Source organism: Bombina bombina, chromosome 4 (genome assembly GCF_027579735.1).
Source record: "Bombina bombina isolate aBomBom1 chromosome 4, aBomBom1.pri, whole genome shotgun sequence".
Taxonomy (NCBI): Eukaryota; Metazoa; Chordata; class Amphibia; order Anura; family Bombinatoridae; genus Bombina; species Bombina bombina.
In genome coordinates this window covers 1,054,372,963-1,054,394,823 of record NC_069502.1, presented here as the reverse complement: position 1 = coordinate 1,054,394,823, position 21,861 = coordinate 1,054,372,963, and the positions used below count along the sequence as shown (strand labels likewise).

General features: G+C 42.3%; 1 protein-coding gene across 1 annotated transcript in view; it reads left to right on the top strand.

Annotated features, from left to right (window-relative positions):
• Positions 1–21,861, top strand: part of EML6 (EMAP like 6) — a 540,560-nt gene that overhangs the window by 255,074 nt on the left and 263,625 nt on the right. The window contains exon 18 of the mRNA XM_053712691.1: positions 4,102–4,304. Coding sequence (XP_053568666.1) covers positions 4,102–4,304 — 203 coding nt within the window. The remainder of the gene's footprint in view (positions 1–4,101; positions 4,305–21,861) is intronic.

Genomic DNA, 21,861 nt, shown 5'->3' with positions numbered 1-21,861 from the left:
AAAAGGATTATCAGCTAGTTCTTTAAAGGGACAGATTTCTGCTCTGTCTATTCTTTTGCACAAGCGTCTGGTAGAAGTTCCAGACGTTCAAGCTTTTTGTCAGGCTTTGGTTAGAATTAAGCCTGTGTTTAAACCTGTTGCTCCCCCATGGAGCTTAAACTTGGTTCTTAAAATTCTGTTTTTGATGGCTATTTCCTCGGCTCGGAGAGTCTCTGAGTTATCTGCCGTACAATGTGATTCTCCTTATCTGATTTTCCATTCAGATAAAGTAGTTCTGCGTACAAAACCTGGGTTTTTACCTAAGGTAGTTTCTAACAAGAATATCAATCAAGAGATTGTTGTTCCATCATTGTGTCCTAATCCTTCTTCAAAGAAGGAACGCCTTTTACATAATCTGGACATGGTCCGTGCTTTAAAGTTTTAACTTACAAGCTACTAAAGATTTTCGCCAAACATCTACACTGTTGTTTACTCTGGACAGAGGAGAGGTCAAAAAGCTTCGACAACCTCTCTTTCTTTTTGGCTTCGGAGCGTAATACGCTTAGCCTATGAGACTGCTGGACAACAGCCCCCTGAAAGGATTACAGCTCATTCTACTAGAGCTGTGGCTTCCACCTGGGCCTTTAAAAATGAGGCTTCTGTTGAACAGATTTGCAAGGCGGCGACTTGGTCTTCGCTTCATACCTTTTCAAAATTTTACAAATTTGATACTTTTGCTTCTTCGGAGGCTATTTTTGGGAGAAAGGTTCTACAGGCAGTGGTCCCTTCCATTTAAGCCTGCCTTGTCCCTCCCTTCATCCGTGTACTTTAGCTTTGGTATTGGTATCCCACAAGTAATGGATGATCCGTGGACTGGATACACCTTACAAGAGAAAACATAATTTATGCTTACCTGATAAATTTATTTCTCTTGTGGTGTATCCAGTCCACGGCCCGCCCTGTCTTTTTAAGGCAGGTCTAAATTTTAATTTAAACTACAGTCACCACTGCACCCTATGGTTTCTCCTTTCTCGGCTTGTTTCGGTCGAATGACTGGATATGGCAGTTAGGGGAGGAGCTATATAGCAGCTCTGCTGTGGGTGATCCTCTTGCAACTTCCTGTTGGGAAGGAGAATATCCCACAAGTAATGGATGATCCGTGGACTGGATACACCACAAGAGAAATAAATTTATCAGGTAAGCATAAATTATGTTTTTGCGATCTTAAATAATCAACATATGGCAAAAATAGCACAGAAACATTATATAATATAAATATAAGCTAAATAGTTACCTAAAAAACGCTTTTTTAATAATCAAAACATGGCGGAGTAAATATTTATAGGGATTTACTGTGATAAATAGGGAGTAAATAGGGAGTAAATTATGATCATTATTACGCCCCAGCTCGCCTGCACACAGTTATTTTTTTGATAAATTCAGGCGCACATGTGCGCTTCTCCAGAGGCGAGCTGGGGCGCAGTTACAGGTGAAGCACATACAGAGTACACCTAGCCTTTGATAAATCTAGCCCTTAGTCCCAGGACTTGCCAGGGAGTTTGCATCTGGCATGTGCAGGCACAGTCATGTTATTTTCCTATTTAGTTTAAAGAAGTTTTCTGTAAAATATCATGAGATTGAAGTGAAATCTCATGAGATCACAGCAAAGCAATGTATGGCCACAGCACTGCTGATGCTGATTAGCTGGGGGGGGGGGGGGGATTCAACTTGCAGCTGAAGTATAACTGTTCACAGAGAACTTACTCTGGTGAGCTGAGATGTTCAGGCAATATTTTCATGTCAGCTTTTTACAGTCATGCTGCATCACTTTCAAAATGATCTAGCATCTGATTATTATGTCCCTTTAACTGCAAAGGGTTCCAATGCACTATATATATACAGTATATATATGTATATACATATGTACTCATGTGTTAATATATGTCTATAAATACATAAATACACATATAAATACATAAAAACATATAAATACCTAAATACAGGTTTTTTTTTCTAACACCTGAGACTTCAAAACTTGGAGTTATTATAACTTTTTTGTGCAATATTTGTTTAATAATAATCAGATAGTGTTATTATGAGTGTAACTATACTTTTAAATGTAATTTTGATGTGTTTTGTGCTACTTTTTAGTTTTGCGTAACAGTTAACCAGAGCTCTGAGGTAGCGTTAATTATTCTAGCGTAAATTGCGATTGTGCTCACACGTTCGCATTTATTTTCAACTTGTAATATGAGTGCTCCTTCCGACGCACTCAAACAGCCACAGCTGACCCAATATCATTTGCGCAAAAAAGTTAGCGCACCACTCTTAACCTGCCCATTGTGAGTAGTGTAATGTATACTTTGAAAAATCTATGTAAGTGGGAAAACAATTTCACTGTGAATGGTGTTAAAATATATAGGTCTAGATTACGAGTGGAGTGCAAAATTGCGCTTTCGCGAGTACGATATTTGTGCTCCACTCAGTAATACCAGCGCTCACAAATGTGCACTGTATTACAAGTAAAGCACAATGCGAACGTGACCTCACAGTCACATTGCATGGAAGCCTTGCGCTCACAAGAACGTACTTCCATAGGCTCCAATGGGAACCTCATTCTGATGCCGTCATACATGGCACAGAACCTAGAGCAGCGGAGGGGGTAAGTCACACAGCGATGGCCAGCAAATTTGAAGTATATTAATATACATATATATATTTATGTGTTTATACAGCAATGTAAAGGCACTTTTCAGTGCAGTTTTTTCTAAAACCACACCCGCTCACTTTAAGCCCTAAAAACTGCTTTGTGCAATTATTTTTTGTTCAAAAAAATGCTACCTTTGTTTGTTTGTTTTTTAATTAAAAACAATACACTTAAATTTGAGGGCAACTGTGGCAAATTTTGAAAATTAACCAGAGATCTGATGTCTGGTTAATTTTCAGAGCACTAATTGCTACAGCGAGCTCGCAGTATCATTAACCAGCCACTTGTAATGGCTGGTTATTTATCGTATTTTACCCATTTACAGGCATGTGATAAATTAGTGCTCCACTTGTAATCTAGCCCATAATGTGAAAATGTTCACACAGGGTGTGGGGTGAAAATATGTATTGTAGAAAATTTATGATAGAAAAAAAGATATATAACAGTCCCCAAGGTCTCTTCATGAAACTAAATCTCTCTTCAATACTTTCCCATTAGGCTGTCTCCTATCCATCTAACCATTGATATTTAAAGGGACAGTCTACTCCAGAATTTTTATTGTTTTAAAAGATAGATTATACCTTGTATTTAAGCTTCTGCAGACTGCTGCTTATTTCAATTCTTTTGACAGACTCGCATTTTAGCCAATCAGTGCTGACTTATAAATAACCCCACATGAGTGAGCACAATGTTATCTATATGAACTAGTCCTGTCTGGCTGTGAAAAACTGTCAAAATGCACTAAGATAAGATGCTGCCTATTAGCATATAAGCCTACTTAGGTTTTGCTTTCAACAAAGAATACCAAGAGTGCAAATCAAATTTGATGATAAAAGTAAATTAGAAAGTTGTTTAACATTGCATGCCTTTTCTGAACCATGAAAGTTTCATTTTGACTAGAGTGTCCCTTTAAGCAAATACTCTAAAATGACTTTGCTATTTTCTAACTCTATCATTAATGAACTATTGCAACTCCTTGTGTAATATTTTTATACATTATACCCCCCCAAATAAAAAACAAATGACACTATTATAATATTTCTATTAAATTAATATTTCTTCACATCGTAGAGTTCTTTAATTATTTGATTCCATAGTGAATTTTTAATATATCTTATTAAGTGGACTTCTATGCACTTTTTGAAAATCTATTTCCTGGCAAGTGCAGTTATCATAATTAACAAGGATTTAACTTTTCAAAGAAAATTATTTTAAAGCTTTTTATTATAATTTGATTAATCTTTGGACAGTGCCATAAATGATGTAAAATAATTGTGTGCTCCAACTTACGTTCTCTTGGTATCTTTATTTAAAAAAGCAGGAATTAAGCTTACTAGCCAGCCCATCTTTGGTTCAGCACCTGGGTAGCGCTTGCTGACTGGTGACTAAATGTAGACATTATTTCTTGTTCACAGGAGGTGGATTTACATCCAAACGTGGTACATTTGGCAATGTAGGAAAATTAGAGACAATGATGTGTGTTTCATACGGACGGGCAGAAGACCTTGTTTTTTCAGGAGCTGCTACTGGGGACATTTATATTTGGAAAGATGTATTGCTGCTTAAAACCATTAAAGCACATGATGGCCCTGTCTTTGCTATGTACGCATTGGATAAGGTGATAAATATTTTTGTACATATTTGATTTGTTTTAAGTTGTTTGTCTGCAGCTGTTTTTTTTTTCTTTCTTTAAATTAAAGGGACATTAAACACCTTGTAATTTCAAAACATTTCTGTTGTGTTGCTATACAAAAGCATATCAGCCAAGTCTAAATGCTTTTAAAGGAAATTTACATAATTTTTACTACAATTATTTATCAGTTGCTAAACTCCACCCATTATTTACCTTATTTGGAGGAGCCAATCAGGGCTTTAGTCCACAGACAACAAGGCTAGCCCCAGCTATAATAATAGTATAGAGTACATTGTTTTGCAGTTATCAGTTAAAGCCAATTAGGGACAGATATATAGCACAGTTAGCCTTGAGATGTCATCAGTTCCAGGCATTATAAACTGCTTAAAGCACCAGTAAATACAGTAGATTTGAATAATCAACAAATTCATGATAAAAAGACAATAGCACTTAGGGGCATATTTATCAAGCTCCGTATGGAGCTTGATGTCCTGTGTTTCTGGCAAGCCTTCAGGCTCGCCAGAAACACATGTTATGAAGCAGCGGTCTAAAAACCGCTACTCCATAACCTGTCCGTCTGCTCTGAGGCGGCGGACAGACATCGCCGGAAATCAACCCAATCCAATACGATCGGGTTGATTGACACCCCATACTGGCGGCCGATTGCAGGGGGGCGGCATTGCACCAGCAGTTCACCAGAACTGCTGGTGCAATGATAAATGCAGACAGCGTATGCTGTCAGCATTTATCGATGTGCAGCGGACATAATCCGCAATATCATGTCCACTCAAACAATGTTAAATTGCCTCTTAGGGGCCCATTTATTAAGCCCTGGATGGAGCTTAAGGACACGTGTTTCTGGCGAGCCTGCAGGCTCAACAGAAACACCAGTTATGAAGCAGTGGTCTAAAGACCGCTGCTCCATAACCTGTCCGCCTGCTCTGAGCAGCGGACATAACCTGTCCGCCTGCTCGATCGGGTTGATTGACATCCTCCTGCTGGCGGCCGATTGGCCGCAAATCTGCAGGGAGCGGCGTTGCACCAGCAGCTCACAAGAGCTGCTGGTGCAATGCTGAATACAGAGAGCGTATTGCTCTCCGCATTCAGCGAGGTCTGTCGGACCTGATCCGCACTGTCGGATCAGGTCCGACAGACCTTTGTTAAATAGGGGCCTTAGTTTGAACTTCAAATGAGTAGCAGATTTTTTTCTGACAAATTTTAAAGCTATGTCTATTTCCACTCCCCCTATATCATGTGACAGCCATCAGACAATCACAAATGCATATACATATATTCTGTGAATTCTTGCACATGCTCAGTAGGAGCTGGTGACTCAAAAAGTGTAAATATCAAATGACTGTGCACATTTTGTTAATGGAAGTAAATTGGAAAAGTATTTAAAATTGTATGCTCTATTTGAATCATTGAATATTTGAAAGTTTAATTTTGACGTGGGTGTCCCTTTAAATTTCAGAGCTAAATTACTTGAAGAGAGTAGGCAAAATGCACAATGGAAGAATATTGAAGAGTTGGTTTATTATGCGTTACTAAACATTTTATATAGATCTCAAGGTGTCTACTGCTACTTTAAATAAATCTACCAAGTAGGTGTTTCTAAATAAAGAGCGTGTGCCTTGTGCCTCTCCTCAAACTGATTTGCCCATACAGTATATACTGTTCAGCTGTCAGGTTTCATATGAATAAAAGGTTACTTTAAGGTAAAAATACAAATCTAGCCACATTAATATAGAAATATATATTTTTGTTAATAGTTATGAAACATTACATTCATTTAATGTTTTCTCCAGTAGAGAGGGAAATACCTATGCAGTCCTCCTATTTCATTGGCTAATAGGTACTAATGCTTATTATCAGCCAATGGACATTAGAAAACCTAACTACCTATCAACCAATAAAAATTAATAAGAAGCACACAGCAGTTACACTTTAATTAGCTTTTATTTCATATATTTTCTCTTTTTATTTTAAGTACAATGTGCCCTTTAACTACCTGTACATATTTTTCTAATATTCTATTTCATGTTCAACATTCTGTTTACATTGTGCTCTTTTACCCTATATTTGTATAGAGTTGTATGAAGAAGACATTTGTTAAGAGTTTATAGTGGCTGATGGTACAAATTATTGTCAGCACTAGATAACAGGCAGCAAACTGTGATCATTCAATGCTGTAAATTAGGTCACTGTGCTAACCAAGAAGATAGCTGTCTCAAAAATAATGCCATTTTGGAATAAAGTGCTAGTACAACATAAAATCAAGTTTTGATCATCTTTAAAGTGAATGTAAATTTTGATGCTAAAGTGCCCGGTTTTTAAAAATTTGATTAAAAACAGGGGCACTTTAATTCATCAAAATTTACATTTCACTTGTGTTGTGAAAAAAAAATTACCTTTTAAACTTGACAGCTGCTCCAGCTTCCTCTGGTCGCCACAAGCCATTTCTGATGTAAGAAATGATGGATAGGTCATCCTCCAATCACGGCTTCCCCCCCGGGGGAATCAGTGTCTGATTCAATGATGTGATTGGAGGAAGCCGGATTCCTCATTGTAGACCCAGGAAGAGGCTTTGCGACGGGTGGAAGAAGCTGGATCTGCTGTCAAGATTAAAAGGTAAGTTTTGCTCTTGTAAGGTGTATCCAGTCCATGGATCATCCATTACTTATGGGATATTCTCCTTCCCAACAGGAAGTTGCAAGAGTCCACCCATAGCAGAGCTGCTATATAGCTCCTCCCCTAACTGCCATATCCAGTCATTCTCTTGCAACTCTCAACACGTATGGAGGTAGTAAGAGAGAGTGGTGTAATATAGTTAGTTTTTTATCTTCAATCAAAAGTTTGTTGTTTTTAAATAGTACCGGAGTTGTACTATTTTATCTCAGGCAGTATTTAGAAGAAGAATCTGCCTGCGTTTTTCTATGATCTTAGCAGCTTGTAAGATCCAATGCTGTTCTCACATATGTCTGAGGAGTGAGGTAACTTCAGAGAGAGAATGGCGTGCAGGTTATCCTGCTATAAGGTATGTGCAGTTATAAGTTTTTCTAGGGATGGAATTGCTAGAAAATGCTGCTGATACCGGATTAATGTAAGTTAAGCCTAAATACAGTGATTTAATAGCGACTAGTATCAGGCTTACTATCAGAGGTATATACTCTTATAAATTTGCAATATAAAACGTTTGCTGGCATGTTTAATCGTTTTTTGTTTTTTTTAACTTTTAAATTTTTATTGGTAATAATCAAGAGAAATATACATAAACCTAGGAGACGCAGCTCCAATCCAACAGTATAAAGTTTACAAGAATAGTAAGTGGAGGTCTGCGTCCAACAAATTAAAACACCATTTCAACACTTTCAAAATACTGTGAACAAAGTCGACTTGTCAAGCCTTGATTCATGACTGACAAGTCTGAGATTAGGGGGAGGGGGTCTTAAGGGCTGAATGTACAATAGACTCTCCGAGAGGGAGAGAGGAGGATGGGGGAAAAGAGGTATGGTAGGAGGGGAGGGGGAAATGGTAGGGAAAAGAGTGTAAGAAGGAGAGTAAGGGCCATTCAATTAAGATTGCGTTTATGTTAGATAGGTGACTATCGTAAGGGGGATATAGGCATGAAGCTATGTGTCTTGGGCAGTTGCGTTGGGTTTCCAGTCTGTATTTTGAGACTCCTTCCAGTCAGCCCAGGTCAATTCAAATAGGTCAGATTTATTTAGTTTGTAAAAGATATCCTTTTCCATTGTGTAGATGTATGCCATATTATTACAGATCATCGCCCAACTTGGAGCCCGTTCCTTTTTCCAGGAGCATGCAATAGAGTACTTTATAGTCATGAATAGGTAAATGCAGATATACGCCTGGTTTTTAGGAAGAGAGTGTAGGTTTAAGTGGAGAAGGGCTGAGTCAGCTAGCCTGGGGAGCCTAATACCAATACCCCGTAGGACCGAAAAGCACTTTAGCCATAGGGGCTGAATCGCGGGACACTCCCACCAAATATGTAGTGCGTTACCCCTGTGGCCACAATTCCTCCAGCATTTAAGGGGACACAGCCGGGAATATTTTTGCTAACCTAGTGGGTACATAGTACCAATGAGTTGGAAGTTTGAAATAGGTTTCGTATAACGTTGTGCAATGTATAGCTTTCTGGGTGAGGGAGAAAGCTCGTTCCCACTCCTCCGGGGAAGTATGCCTACCCGTCAGCGTCTCCCAACGGGAAAGATGGGAAGGAGTTACCGGGTCCTGGGACCCCCCTAGTAGCATATAATGGACAGAAAGAGGCCTACACAACCTATCCCCCCTTACCCAAGTGGACTCCCAAAGAGTTAAAGGTCTATCCAGGTTAGGTTTAAAACCCCAACTGCTTAAAAAGCTCTTGATCCTCTGGTATTCAAAAGGTAGATACGACGGGATCTGGACCTCGGCACTGATCTGGGATAATTGTTTAAAAGAGTCTCAAGGGGACGTGGACCAAAGGTCCGCTATACTGTTGATTCCCAGTTGGACCCACTTATTAGGGTGGGAGTCTTGGAGGCCTGATAAAAGACCTGCTATGGAAGCGACTGGGGAGGGGTGCGGGGCCACATGGGGATGATGCCGTATTCTGTCCCAAAAGCCAAGGCATTCGCAGACCACTGGGTTAGATAGGGCAAGCTCCCTACGACAATGTGGCGGGGTCCAAATTAGGTCCCGTAAGGCAATATGGAAGGGCAGCGAAGCCTGTTCTATGGATTTCCACTTGGCATCCGAAGACTTTACCCCCCATTGAGACACATGGGTAAGCATTGCACCCTTGTAGTACCGTATCACTGACGGTGAAGCTATGCCCCCCAAAGATTTAGGAAGTTGAAGTACTTTGTGTGCGACTCTAGGGGGTTTATCCAACCAGATAAATTTGGTGAACCCACTTTGGAATTGAAGAAGCAGATGCCTCGGTATTTTAATGGGCAGACAGCGAAACAGGTACGTCAACTTGGGGAGGAAGGACATTTTCAGCGCCGTGATCCTACCCAGCCAGGAAACATGCTGAAGGTTCCAGTCCTTCCGCAGAGAGCGGAGGGAAGTTAGGAGAGGGAGATAGTTGTCTTTTATTGTTTGGGAAAAGATACTAGAGATCCTGACACCCAAGTGTAGGACAGAATGTTCAGTCCAGTCAAATTTATAGGACTCAGTAAGAAACTAATTGTGTCTTCGTAAACCCCTGCGTATACACTTGTGTTTTTGACAAATTCAGCTTGTAGTAAGAATGGGCCCCGAAGGAGGTGAGTATATCAAGGAGGCTAGGTATCCCCTGATCCGGGTGTGACAAGAATAAAGTTACGTCGTCGGCAAAGAGTGCGATTTTGTGCAAGGTGCCCGACGAGGTGACTCCTTTAATTTGGGGGTCAGTTCTGATCTGCTCAGCCAGGGGTTCTATGGAAAGGGCGAGCAAGAGTGGCGAAAGGGGGCACCCCTGTCTGGTGCCATTCGTGATAGGAAAGAGAGAGGAGTGAAAACCCAGACCGCACACAGAGGCAGTAGGAGTGGAATATAGGGCTTGAACGGCCGTTATGAAGTCGGGGGGAAAATGGAATCTCTTAAGGACTGCCCAGAGGTACTGCCATCTGACCCGGTCGAACGCCTTCTCGGCGTCGAGAGAGATGACCGCAAGCGGCCTACGAAGTCGTGAGGCAGAAGTGAGTATGTTAAGGAGACGTCTTGTGTTGTCTGGGCCTTCTCGGTGGGGGACAAATCCCACCTGGTCCGAGTCGATAAGGGAAGGAAGAAAATTAGCGAGACGATTAGCAAGTATCTTTGAATACAACTTAATGTCCGTATTTATCAAAGAGATGGGCCTGTAACTCGCACAAAGCGATGGGTCCTTGTCTGGTTTGAGGATGGTGACAATATTGGCTTCTAGAAATTCACTCTTAAAGTGGCCCTCCTCTCTAGCCAAATTGTAGAATTTTAGAAGCAACGGGGCTAGTTCCTGAGCATAAGCCTTGTAGAAGTGCGCCGGGTAGCCGCCTGGACCCGGGGACTTAAAAGACTTTGCGTTCCTAATAACTTTCAAGACCTCTTGGAGAGAGAAGGGAGAGCTCAAAACATCTCGTTGTTCTGAGGCGAGCGTAGGAAGCGACATTGTCTTAAGGTAAGTATCCAGAACCACCTGGGAGGAGGACCTAAGAGGCTCGGCGGTAGCTATGTTATAAAGCTTGGCATAATAATCGGCAAACACCTTACCTATCTGGGACGGGATCTGGAGAAGAGAACCTGATGATCGTATGGAATGAATTCGGGAGGCCCCTAGCCTGTTCCTAATCTTGTTTGCCAACAGGGTATCAGCTTTGTTGCCTTTATAGTAAAATAAGTGCTTAAGCTTGGTAAGGTTAATTTGGGTTCTGCGTAGTTCAATCCTAGAAATGTGATCTTTGATCTCGATAATTTGAGATGTGGTCTCTGCTGTGACTGCACTTCTGTTGCATGCTTCTAGTTGTCGCAACTTAATGTGGGCTTGCGAAAGGGTGAGACCTGCCTGCTTTCTGAGGTGCGATTGCTTAGTGATAAGGATACCTCTGAATGTAGCTTTAGCCGCACCCCATAATATGTCGTCCCTGACCGTGAGGTTGTCGTTAGTTTGAATAAAGTGGGTGATATCTCTGCGTAGTTCCTCTCTAAAGGGTATGTCCTCTAAGATCTGGTGGGGTAATCTCCATTTGGGTCTAATGTGAGTAGTGTTAGAAGAAATTATGTCGGCCTGAACTAGGTCGTGATCAGACCAGGCACAAAGGGAGATTTTGGTTCTCTGAACTAAGTCTAGGGAGTCAGCTGTAGAGAAGATATAGTCGAGCCTTGAGTATAACCTATGGGGGTGTGAAAAGTGGGTGTAGTCGTGATCCTTAGGGTGCAGGGCTCTCCATATGTCATACAGGCCCGAGGCAGACATCATTTGCCTGAATCTATGTGAGAGTTGTTTAGCCGGGGAGGGCGTTAAGTCTGTAGATTTAGGTCTTCTGTCTAACAAATGGTCCCAGACCATGTTAAAGTCACCCGCTATGAGGACTCTCCCCTGTTGAACTAGAGAAAGAGTATGGAGAATGTGTTTAAGGTATCGTGGTTGCTTGGAATTTGGGAGATACACGGATACAAGGGTATAGGGGACATGGTTTATTTTACAGATAAGGATAATGAATCTGGCCTGATGGTCTCTAATGACTTGTATGCTTTCGAAGGCCAGACGCTTGTGTAGCAATATCGCTACTCCTCTGGCTTTTTTGGTGTAAGAAGCAGTTTCAATATGGGTATAGGACTTGGAGATGAGCCTAAGAGGTTCCCTGTCCAGCCAGTGGGTCTCCTGGAGGAATACCACATCTGGGTTGTGGTGTTTCAAAGTCCTAAGTAGTAGACTACGTTTGTGGGGCGAGTTGAGGCCTCTAACATTATGTGTCATAAGCCTAATGGTGGACATAACTAATAGGGGGGGTGTGGTGATGGGTCTCTTATGGGGGACTTGGACTGTGTTGTGGATTGAGGGGAGGACAAAGTGAGAGGTAGGATATGGGGGGGTAGGGAGGTGATGGAAGGGGGAAGGAGAGCACTAGGGAAAGTGTGGTGGAAATAGTCCACCTCAAGGAGTCCTGGAGTGGACTTCTATGTGGGGGCGGAGCAGAGGAGGAAATTAATCTAAGGTACACAAAGTTGGGGGCATCATAGACAACAGCCCCGCTCTGCTATAAATAATTACTGAAATATTAACCAACCTTAAATTTGTACTGAGTAATTTGCTATAGGATAAAGGTATAGTAACCAGCAGAATAAACTTAAACAAAACACATTTAATAGGTGTTGCAAACATAAAACCACAAACCAAAGAAACAGAAAACCACCAATAGAGGTAACTTTCGTCCTGTAACAAGACTGTAGAGGACAAGTCCTAAAAGTTAAGAAACAGTTGTGGACTGAGGTATTTTTGCCCTTTTGGCTCTTTGGTCGTTGACAGTCCATTCTGGGGCAGAGGCCCGCAGCTTAGGGTAGGGAGGGTCCCTTTGGGGAGGCGGTTCCGGCCTTAGGCCCCAGTTAGTGAGAAGTGTTAGACCTTGGTTCAGAGTTGTAACCACAAAGTTTTGATTGCCTTTGGTGATGATAAGGCGAGTTGGGAATCCCCATCTATACTTAATGTTGTTTTTCCGCAAAGTAATAGTGACAGATTGATAATGGCGTCTCTGTTGTAAGGTGTGAGCCGAGAGGTCAGGTAGAAGCTGGAGTTGGTTTCTTGAAGGCTGCCTGCATCAGCCTATCCTTATACAGAGAACTATGGAAGCACACTATTACATCCCGTAGTTTATCTTGAGCCACATTTCTAGAGCGCAGTGCCCTGTGTGCCCGCTCCATAGTGGTGGTCAGGCCCTCTGGGCTGCCAATCAAAGAGTGATACAGTTCTCTCAAGAAGTCTTGAAGGTCGGATGGCGCTACCGATTCCGGTATACCACGGAATCTGATGTTATTGCGCCTGGATCTGTCCTCTACCTCCGCCACCTTAAGTTCCAGTTCAGAGATTTGGTCAGCCAAACTCTCTGAATAGGCTAATAGATTGGTTTAATCCACCACCATGTCGTCTTGTTTCCTTTCTAGGGCATCTACCCTTTCCCCAATCTCCGAGATCTCTTTTTTAAGCTCTGCTGAACTGCTCTGAATTTCCTGCGTGATGAATTTAGTCTGTGAGGCCCGCAACTTCTTTAGAGACTTTTCGGTAATGTAGTGTTGTGAAGCGGACGCGGATTGGACACTAGATTGGGACTCTTCATCCTGCGAGTCCGGATCACTCAACTCTCCTTGGGGTTCCATGTCTGGGCCCTTAGGCTGCTGTGTGAAGTGGTCATAGACTGTCTTTTTAGATTTTGATGCAGACTTAAGGGGTTTTCTACCCATGTGCGGCACACTGTTGTAAGTATAGAGACAAGGCACTCCAAACCCAGAAACTCAAATGTGTTTGCAAGGGGTTGTACTTATTATGCTGTTAAGAAAAATGGGGTTAATGAATCATAACATACAAAAGGGTTAAGACATTACTCTAAAGATTGCAGAGCGGGGCTGATTACCATAGAAATAGTAGCACTCACATTTTAAATATGAACATGCACATACAGTAACTTAACCCTGGTCCCTCACCTCAGGGATGAGGGGGATACGACCCGAAGGAAGGGAAAGGGTAAGTGGAAATGACCCACCGGGACAAGCCGAGTGGCAGCGGAGAGGTGAGGGAGTGGCAACCGGTGGTAATAAGGTCAGATAGACAAATTAAAAATGCGATAGAAACTAGGCGAGTGTCAGACCAATATAGTGGCGGATCTGCCGCACAAAAACTTATCACAGCACCTTTATAGAGGAAAGGTTAAAACTAGGTAGCGGGTTAGTATTGCAGCTAATTTGAGTAGACTAATTGCCAAGAGTTGGCGTGGTGACTATAAAATGAGCAAGTCTATGAGATATGATAAAAAAGGTAACAGACTATAAGAGTCCTCTCTCTTCTCTTTTTTTTTATTTTTTTTATTTTTTTTGTTTATTTTTTATTTTTTTTAAGTAGTGAGCCCGATGGCGACTATAATGGTCGAGGGGGGTGACAAGTAGACCCTAATCAGCAAAGGGCACTGACAGGGATATTTGAATAGGGGCTTAAGTTGAAACCACAATAACCCAACTCGCTGATAAGGCACAATAATGGGCTATAAACAATCAAAACACCAACCTTATCGTGATCTGATTCTGGAGCTAATTGTATGGAGTGAGATTGTTCAAGAACCTGTAATAAAAGAACAGTACCTTCTAACCTATCTGTTAATGTACCACATGAATGGAAAGCTGCCTTAATACTGCCCAAGGACAATGAAAAGTGAGCTGGGAACAAGTGGGTATGGTTACCTAGATGGGTATAGGGGAGAGAAGCAAGTAAATAAATATTAAGGCAATTACACTCCACTCTGTGCCTGAACAGCAGAGGCACATAAGCTGGCGCAGCAGCGAAAAAGAAAACAATTGCATAACAATGTTACTGTTAAGTTCATGCAACACAGACAGCAGGGCAAAAGCAGTGTAGGCTCAGTGAGTAGGTATATTTTTATATGCAAAAGAGTATATGTTTTATGAAGTCTCTGAGGAACCACAAGTAAGCATAAGGAAAAAATGAGCTGCTGTTTTAATTTCCTATGCAATCAGTCCCAATGCTGTGCACCCAAGATTAGCAGCAAAAGTTTCCAGAGAGTGAGGTGTAGGCCTCGTGCTACTAGCTGCAAGGGGGGTAGAAAACGGTGGTGGGCCCAGTGATACAGATGGTGCACTTCAGGGATCTTAATGCCCAGGGGTTAAAAAGAGAGAAAGGCCGTTGTGGGCTCAATAGAGAGTACAAATCAGAGGGGCGATTTATAACAGCCCTTAGAGAGGGCTAGAATTACTCCTGGCTTGCTTGTCCCGGTACGTACACCGGGTTGTAGCTACTGTGGGTCTGGTGTGGCCTAGGGAGCGGGGTGCATAGGTTTCAGGAGAACAGACTCCCCCCTCTTTCACAATAATTTACCCTTTGCCTCAAGTGGGTAAGAGACCAACTCACCAAGACCCTCCGCAGTAACTCTCCTCCTCCCGGTAGTCAGATCGAGGGCTAGAAGCCGGCGGCCATGTATGCTGGGGTGCGCGGCGGGTGGTAACAGAGGGCCTGGACCAAGATGGCGGCTGTTCGCGCCAATTCCAAAATGTACTTTCTCCCCCAAGATGAGACCTGACAAGCGGCCCGGGTCTCCGGAGGGTAGGTCCAGGAGCAGGAGTGTCCTTTACGGCTACGGCAGCAGGTGACCCCCACCGCCTTCGGGAACAACCTGTAACCTCCCGAAGTCCGGTGCTTGGTGGTTGTCGCTCAGATCAGTAGCCAAATAGGTCTGCTGCGATGTCCTCAAGGCAGGGATCAGTCACCCCCGGCACTGCATAGACTCCGGAGCGGAGCCCCGACCCTCCGGAGTCGTACACAGCAGGAAAGCTTCCTGCCGACTAGGGCTCCCTTCACACGGGTAGTTAGCTGAGGCTGCCTTCCACGATCTAAAGGCTACTGGGACAATCTTAATGCACTCTCCTGGTTAGAAGCCTCGTCCAGGCCGACCCAGTTAGCAGTGAAAGGAGGCTTTTCTAGGTGATTTTGGCTGATTTTTTAAGCTAATATCCACTTTGTCAAGCGGAGCTCAAGTGCTATGCAACCACTCAGTGCAAAGGCTAGCTCCGCCCGTTTAATCATTTTTATATATGCTTTGGTGATAAAACATTATTGGGGCCTAGTTTTTTTCCACATGGCTGGCTTAAATTTTGCCTAGAAACTGTTTCCTGAGGCTTTCCACTGTTGTAATATGAGTGGGAGGGGCCTATTTTAGCGCTTTTTTTTGCGCAGTTAAAATTACAAAATGAGACATCCAGCTTCCTTCAGCAGTCCCATGTATACTATAGGACATCTCTAAAGGGCTAAAAAGGCTTCCAAAATCGTTTATGGGGAAGGAAAGCCCACAGCACAGCTGTGGCAGTTTGTTGTGATTGTTTAAAAAACGTCTATTTCGTTTTTTTGATCCGTTTTTTGCATTAAGGGGTTAATCATCCATTTGCAAGTGGGTGCAATGCTCTGCTAACTGATTACATATACTGTAAAAATTTCGTTTGATTTACTGCTTTTTTTTCACCATTTTTTTTTCTAATTTTGACAAAATTTGTTTCTCTTAAAGGCACAGTAACGTTTTTTATATTTGCTTGTTAACTTGATTCAAAGTGTTTTCCAAGCTTGCTAGTCTCATTGCTAGTCTGTACAAACATGTCTGAGATAGAGGAAACTCCTTGTTCATTATGTTTATAAGCCATGGTGGAACCCCATCTTAGAATGTGTACCAAATGTACAGATTTCACTTTAAGCAATAAAGATCATTTTTTGTCTTTAAAAAATTATCACCAGAGGATTCTGTCGAGGGGGAAGTTATGCCGACTAACTCTCCCCACGTGTCAGACCCTTTGACTCCCGCTTCAGGGACTCACGCTCAAATGGCGCCAAGTACATCAAGGGCGCCCATAGCGTTTATTTTACAAGACATGGCGGAAGTTATGGATAATACACTGTCAGCGGTATTAGCCAGACTACCTGGAATTAAAGGAAAGCAAGATAGCTCTGGGGTTAGACCTAATACAGAGCATACAGACGCTTTAAGAACCATGTCTGATACTGCCTCACAATATGCAGAAGCTGAGGGGAGCTTCAGTTTGTGGGTGATATTTTTGACTCATTTAAAATTTATGCTTGAGAACCTCTGCTTGTTGCTCAGGGAGGTTTTAGTTGCTCTGAATGACTGTGTTACAATTGCAGTGCCATAGAAATTGTGTAGACTGGATAAATACTATGCAGTGCCGGTGTGTACTGATGTTTTTCAAATACCTAAAGAGGTTTACAGAAATTAATAATAAGGAATGGGATAGACCAGGTGTGCCGTTCTCTTCCCCTCCTATTTTTAGAAAAATGTTTCCAATAGACGCCACCACACGGGACTTATGGCAGACAGTTCCTAAGGTGGAGAGAAGAGTTTCTACTCTAGCAAAGCGTATTACTATCCCTGTCGAGGACAGTTGTGCTTTTTTAGATCCAATGGATAAGAAATTAGGTTACCTTAGGAAAATGTTTATTCAACAAGGTTTTATCCTGCAGCCCCTTGCATGCATTGCTCTTGTCACTGCTGCTGCGGCGTTCTGGTTTGAGTCTCTGGAAGAGGCTTTACAGGTAGCGACTCCATTGGATGAACATACTTGACAAGCTTAGAGCACTTAAGCTAGCCAATTCCTTTGTTTCTGATGCCATTGTTCATTTGACAATAAACTAACGGCTAAGAATTCTGGTTTTGGTATGCAGGCACGCATAGCGCTATGGCTTATATCATGGTCAGCTGACGTGACTTCAAAAAATAAGCTACATTCCCTTCAAGGGGCAGACCCTATTCGTGCCTGTTTGAAGGAGATTATTGCTAATATCACTGGAGGAAAAGGTCATGCCCTTCCTCAGGACAGGTCCAAATCAAGGGCCAAACAGTCTAATTTTCGTGCCTTTCGAAACTTCAAGGCAGGTGCGGCATCAACTTCCTCTAATGCAAAACAAGAGGGAACTTTTGCTCAGTCCAAGACGGTCTGGAGACAACCGGACCTGGAACAAAGATAAGCAGGCCAAAAAGCCTGCTGCTGCCTCTAAGACAGCATGAAGGAATGGCCCCCTATCCGGTAACGGATCCTGTAGGGGGCAGACTTTCATTCTTCGCCCAGGCGTGGGCAAGAGATGCCCAGGATCCCTGGGCGTTGGAAATTATATCCCAGAGATATCTTCTGGACTTCAAAGCTTCCCCCCCCCCCAAAGAGGGGAGATTTCACCTTTCACAATTATTTACAAACCAGATAAGGAGAGAGGCATTCTTACACTGTGTACGAGACCTCCTAGTTAGGCGAGTGACCCATCCAGTTACAAAGGAGGAACAGGGACAGAGTTTTTACTCAAATCTGTTGGTGGTTCCCAAAAAAGAGGGAACCTTCAGACCAATTTTGGATCTAAAGATCTTAAACAAATTCCTCAGAATTCCATCATTTAAGATGAAAACTATTCGTACCATCTTACCTATGATCCAGGAGAGTCAATATAGGACTACAATGGATTTGAAGGATGCTTATCCTCACGATACACTTATCCTCCGATACACAAAGATCATCATCGGTTTTTCAGGTTTGCCTTTCTAGACAGGCATTACCAGTTTGTAGCTTTTCCCTTTGGGTTAGCTACAGCCCCAATAATCTTTATGAAGGTTCTGGGGTCGCTTTGGCGGTCCTTAGGCCGCGGGGCATAGAAGTGGCCCCTTATTTAGACGGCATCCTGATACAGGCGTCAAACTTCCAAATTGCCAAGTCTCATACGGACATAGTATTGGCATTTCTGAGATCGCATGGGTGGAAAGTGAACAAGGAAAGAGTTCTCTATCCCCAATCACAAGAGTTTCCTTCCTAGGGACTCTGATAGATTCTGTAGAAATGAAAATTTACCTGACGGAGTCCAGGTTGTCAAAGCTTCTAAATTCCTGCCGTGTTCTTCATTCCATTCCGTGCCCTTCGGTGGCTCTGTACATGAATGTAATCGGCTTAATGGTAGCGGCAATGGACATAGTGCCGTTTGCACGCCTACATTTCAGACCGCTGCAACAATGCATGCTCAGTCAGTGGAACGGGGATTACACAGATTTGTCCCCCCTGCTAAATCTGGATCAAGAGACCAGAGAGACCTTTCGCAGGCCAGATGGGACAATTGTTACAACAGATGCCAGCCTTCTAGGTTGGGGTACAGTCTGGAACTCCCTGAATGCTCAGGGATAGTGGACTCAGGAGGAGACCCTCCTTCTAATAAATATTCTGGAACTGAGAGCGATATTCAATGCTCTTCAGGCTTGGCCTCAGTTAGCAACTCTGAGGTACATCGGATTTCAGTCGGACAATATCCCGACTGTGGCTTACATCAACCATCAAGGGGGAACAGAAGTTCCCTAGCGATATTAGAAGTCTCAAAATAATTCACTGGACAGAGACTCACTCTTGTCTCCTATCAGCTATCCATATCCCAGGTGTTGAGAACTGGGAAGCGGATTTTCTAAGTCGTCAGACTTTTCATCCGGGGGAGTGGGATCTCCCTCCGGAGGTGTTTGCACAAGATCAAGCAGGAGAGTGCTTCGGTGTTTTTGATAGCGCCTGCGTGGCCACGCAGGACCTGGTATGCAGATCTGGTGGACATGTCATCCTTTCCACCATGGTCTCTGCTTCTGAGACAGGACCCTCTACCTCGGGGTCCTTTCAACCATCTAAATCTAACTTCTCTGAGATGGACTGCCTGGAGACTGAACGCTTGATTTTATCAAAGCATGGCTTCTCCGAGTCAGTCATTGATACCTTAATACAGGCAAGATAGCCTGTCACTAGGAAAATTTAACATAGATATGGCGTGAATATCTTATTGGTATGAATCCAAGGGTTACTCATGGAGTAAAGTCAGGATTCCCAGGATATTATCTTTTCCCCAAGATGATTTTGGGAAAAGGATTGTCAGCTAGTTCCTTAAAAGGACAGATTTCTACTCTGTCTATCTTTTGCACAAGCATCTGGCAGATATTCCAGACGTTCAGGCTTTTTGTCAGGCTTTGGTTAGAACCAAGCCTGTGTTTAAACCTGTTGCTCCGCCATGGAGCTTAAATCTGGTTCTTAAGGTTCTTCAAGGAGTTCCGTTTGAACCTCTTCATTCCATAGATATCAAACTTTTATCTTGGAAAGTTCCTTTTTGGTAGCTATTTCCTCGGCTCGTAGAGTCTCCGAGTTATCTGCTTTACAATGTGATTCTCCTTATCTGATCCTCCGTACGGATAAGGTAGTCCTGCGTTCCAAACCTGGGTTTTTACCTAAGGTGGTATCTAACAAGAATATCAATCAAGAGATTGTTGTTCCATTCTTGTATCCTATTCCTTCTTCAAAGAAGGAACGTCTATTACACAATTTGGACGTGGTTCGTGCTTTAAAGTTTTACTTACAAGCTACTACAGATTTTCATCAAACAACTACCTTGTTTGTTGTCTACTCTGGACAGAGGAGAGGTCAAAAGACTTCAGCAACCTCTCTTTCTTTTTGGTTAAGAAGCATAATCTGTTTAGCTTCTGAGACTGCTGGACAGCAGCCTCCTGAAAGGATTACAACTCATTCTACTAGAGCTGTGGCTTTCACTTGGGCCTTTTAAAATGAGGCTTCTGTTGAACAGATTTACAAGGCAGCGACTTGGTCTGCGCTTCATACTTTTTCAAAATTTTCCAAATTTGATACTTTGCTTCTTCGGAGGCTATTTTTGGGAGAAAGGGTTTTTACAGGCAGTGGTACCTACCGTTTAAGTGTCTGCCTTGTCCCTCCCTTCATCCGTGTACTTTAGCTTTGGTATTGGTATGATCCATGGACTGGATACACCTTACAAGAGAAAACACAATTTATGCTTACCTGATAAATTTATTTCTCTTGTGGTGTATCCAGTCCACGGCCCGTCCTGTCATTTGAAGGCAGGTAATTTTTTCATTTAAACTACAGTCACCACTGCACGCTATGGTTTCTCCTTTTTCTGAGTGTTTTCGGTCGAATGACTGGATATGGCAGTTAGGGGAGGAGCTATATAGCAGCTCTGCTATGGGTGGACTCTTGCAACTTCCTGTTGGGAAGGAGAATATCCCATAAGTAATGGATGATCCGTGGACTGGATACACCACAAGAGAAATAAATTTATCAGGTAAGCATAAATTGTGTTTTTTTCACAACAAGAGTGAAATGTAAATTTTGATGAATTAAAGTGCCCCTGTTTTTAATCAAATTTTTAAAAAACGGGCACTTTAGCATCAACATTTACATTCACTTTAAGGAAGTTGCAGAACCTTAAAGGGACATAAAAACCCAACATTTTTCTTTCATGATTTAAAGAATACAATTGTAAACTCCTTTCCAATTTACTTCTTATATCAATGTTGCTTCATTCTTTTTGTATCCTTTATTGAAAGAGCAACAATATACTACTGGGAGCTAGCTAGATTATTTTCTTTACTTAACCACAGGCACACACATAACTATTATATACTATGTATCGTTAAAACGTTTTAATTTTTCCAGTGTACCTAACTGTCCCATTCATTTTAAAATATGAATTGGCTTAATCATTATTATATTTGCACATCTTATTGTGTCCATTTCTCCTACATTGGTGTGTCCGGTCCACGGCTTCATCCTTACTTGTGGGATATTCTCATTCCCTACAGGAAATGGCAAAGAGAGCACACAGCAAAAGCTGTCCATATAGCCCCCCTCTGGCTCCGCCCCACAGTCATTCTCTTTGCCGCTCTGAACAAGTAGCATCTCCACGGGGATGGTAGAGAGTATGTGGTGTTAGTTGTAGTTTTATTTCTTCTATCAAGAGTTTGTTATTTTAAAATAGTGCCGGTTTGTACTATTTACTCTACAACAGAAAGTGATGAAGATTTCTGTTAAAAGAGGAGTATGATTTTAGCACCAGTAACTAAAATCCATTGCTGTTCCCACGCAGGACTGTTGAAACCAGAGAACTTCAGTTGGGGGGAACAGTTTGCAGGCTTATCTGCTTCAGGTATGACCAGTCTCTTTTCTAACAAGACCTAGTAATGCTAGAAGACTGTCAGTTTTCCCTTATGGGATAGGTAAGCCATTTTCTTAGACTCAGTAACAGAATTAAGGCTTATAAATTGGGCTCTATGCTGGTTGACATTATTGTGGGCTAAATCGATAAACTTTTATCATATTTATATGACATTTGGAGTGTTTTGCAAACTTTGAAACACTTTTGGGAACGTTTATTTGCGCCTGGCAGTTGTTTAGACGCCTAATCTTGTCAGAAAGGCCCCTTCACTCGGGAATGCAGAGGGAGGAGGCCTAATTTTCGCGCCTCAGTTGCGCAGTTACTTTCTCTAGG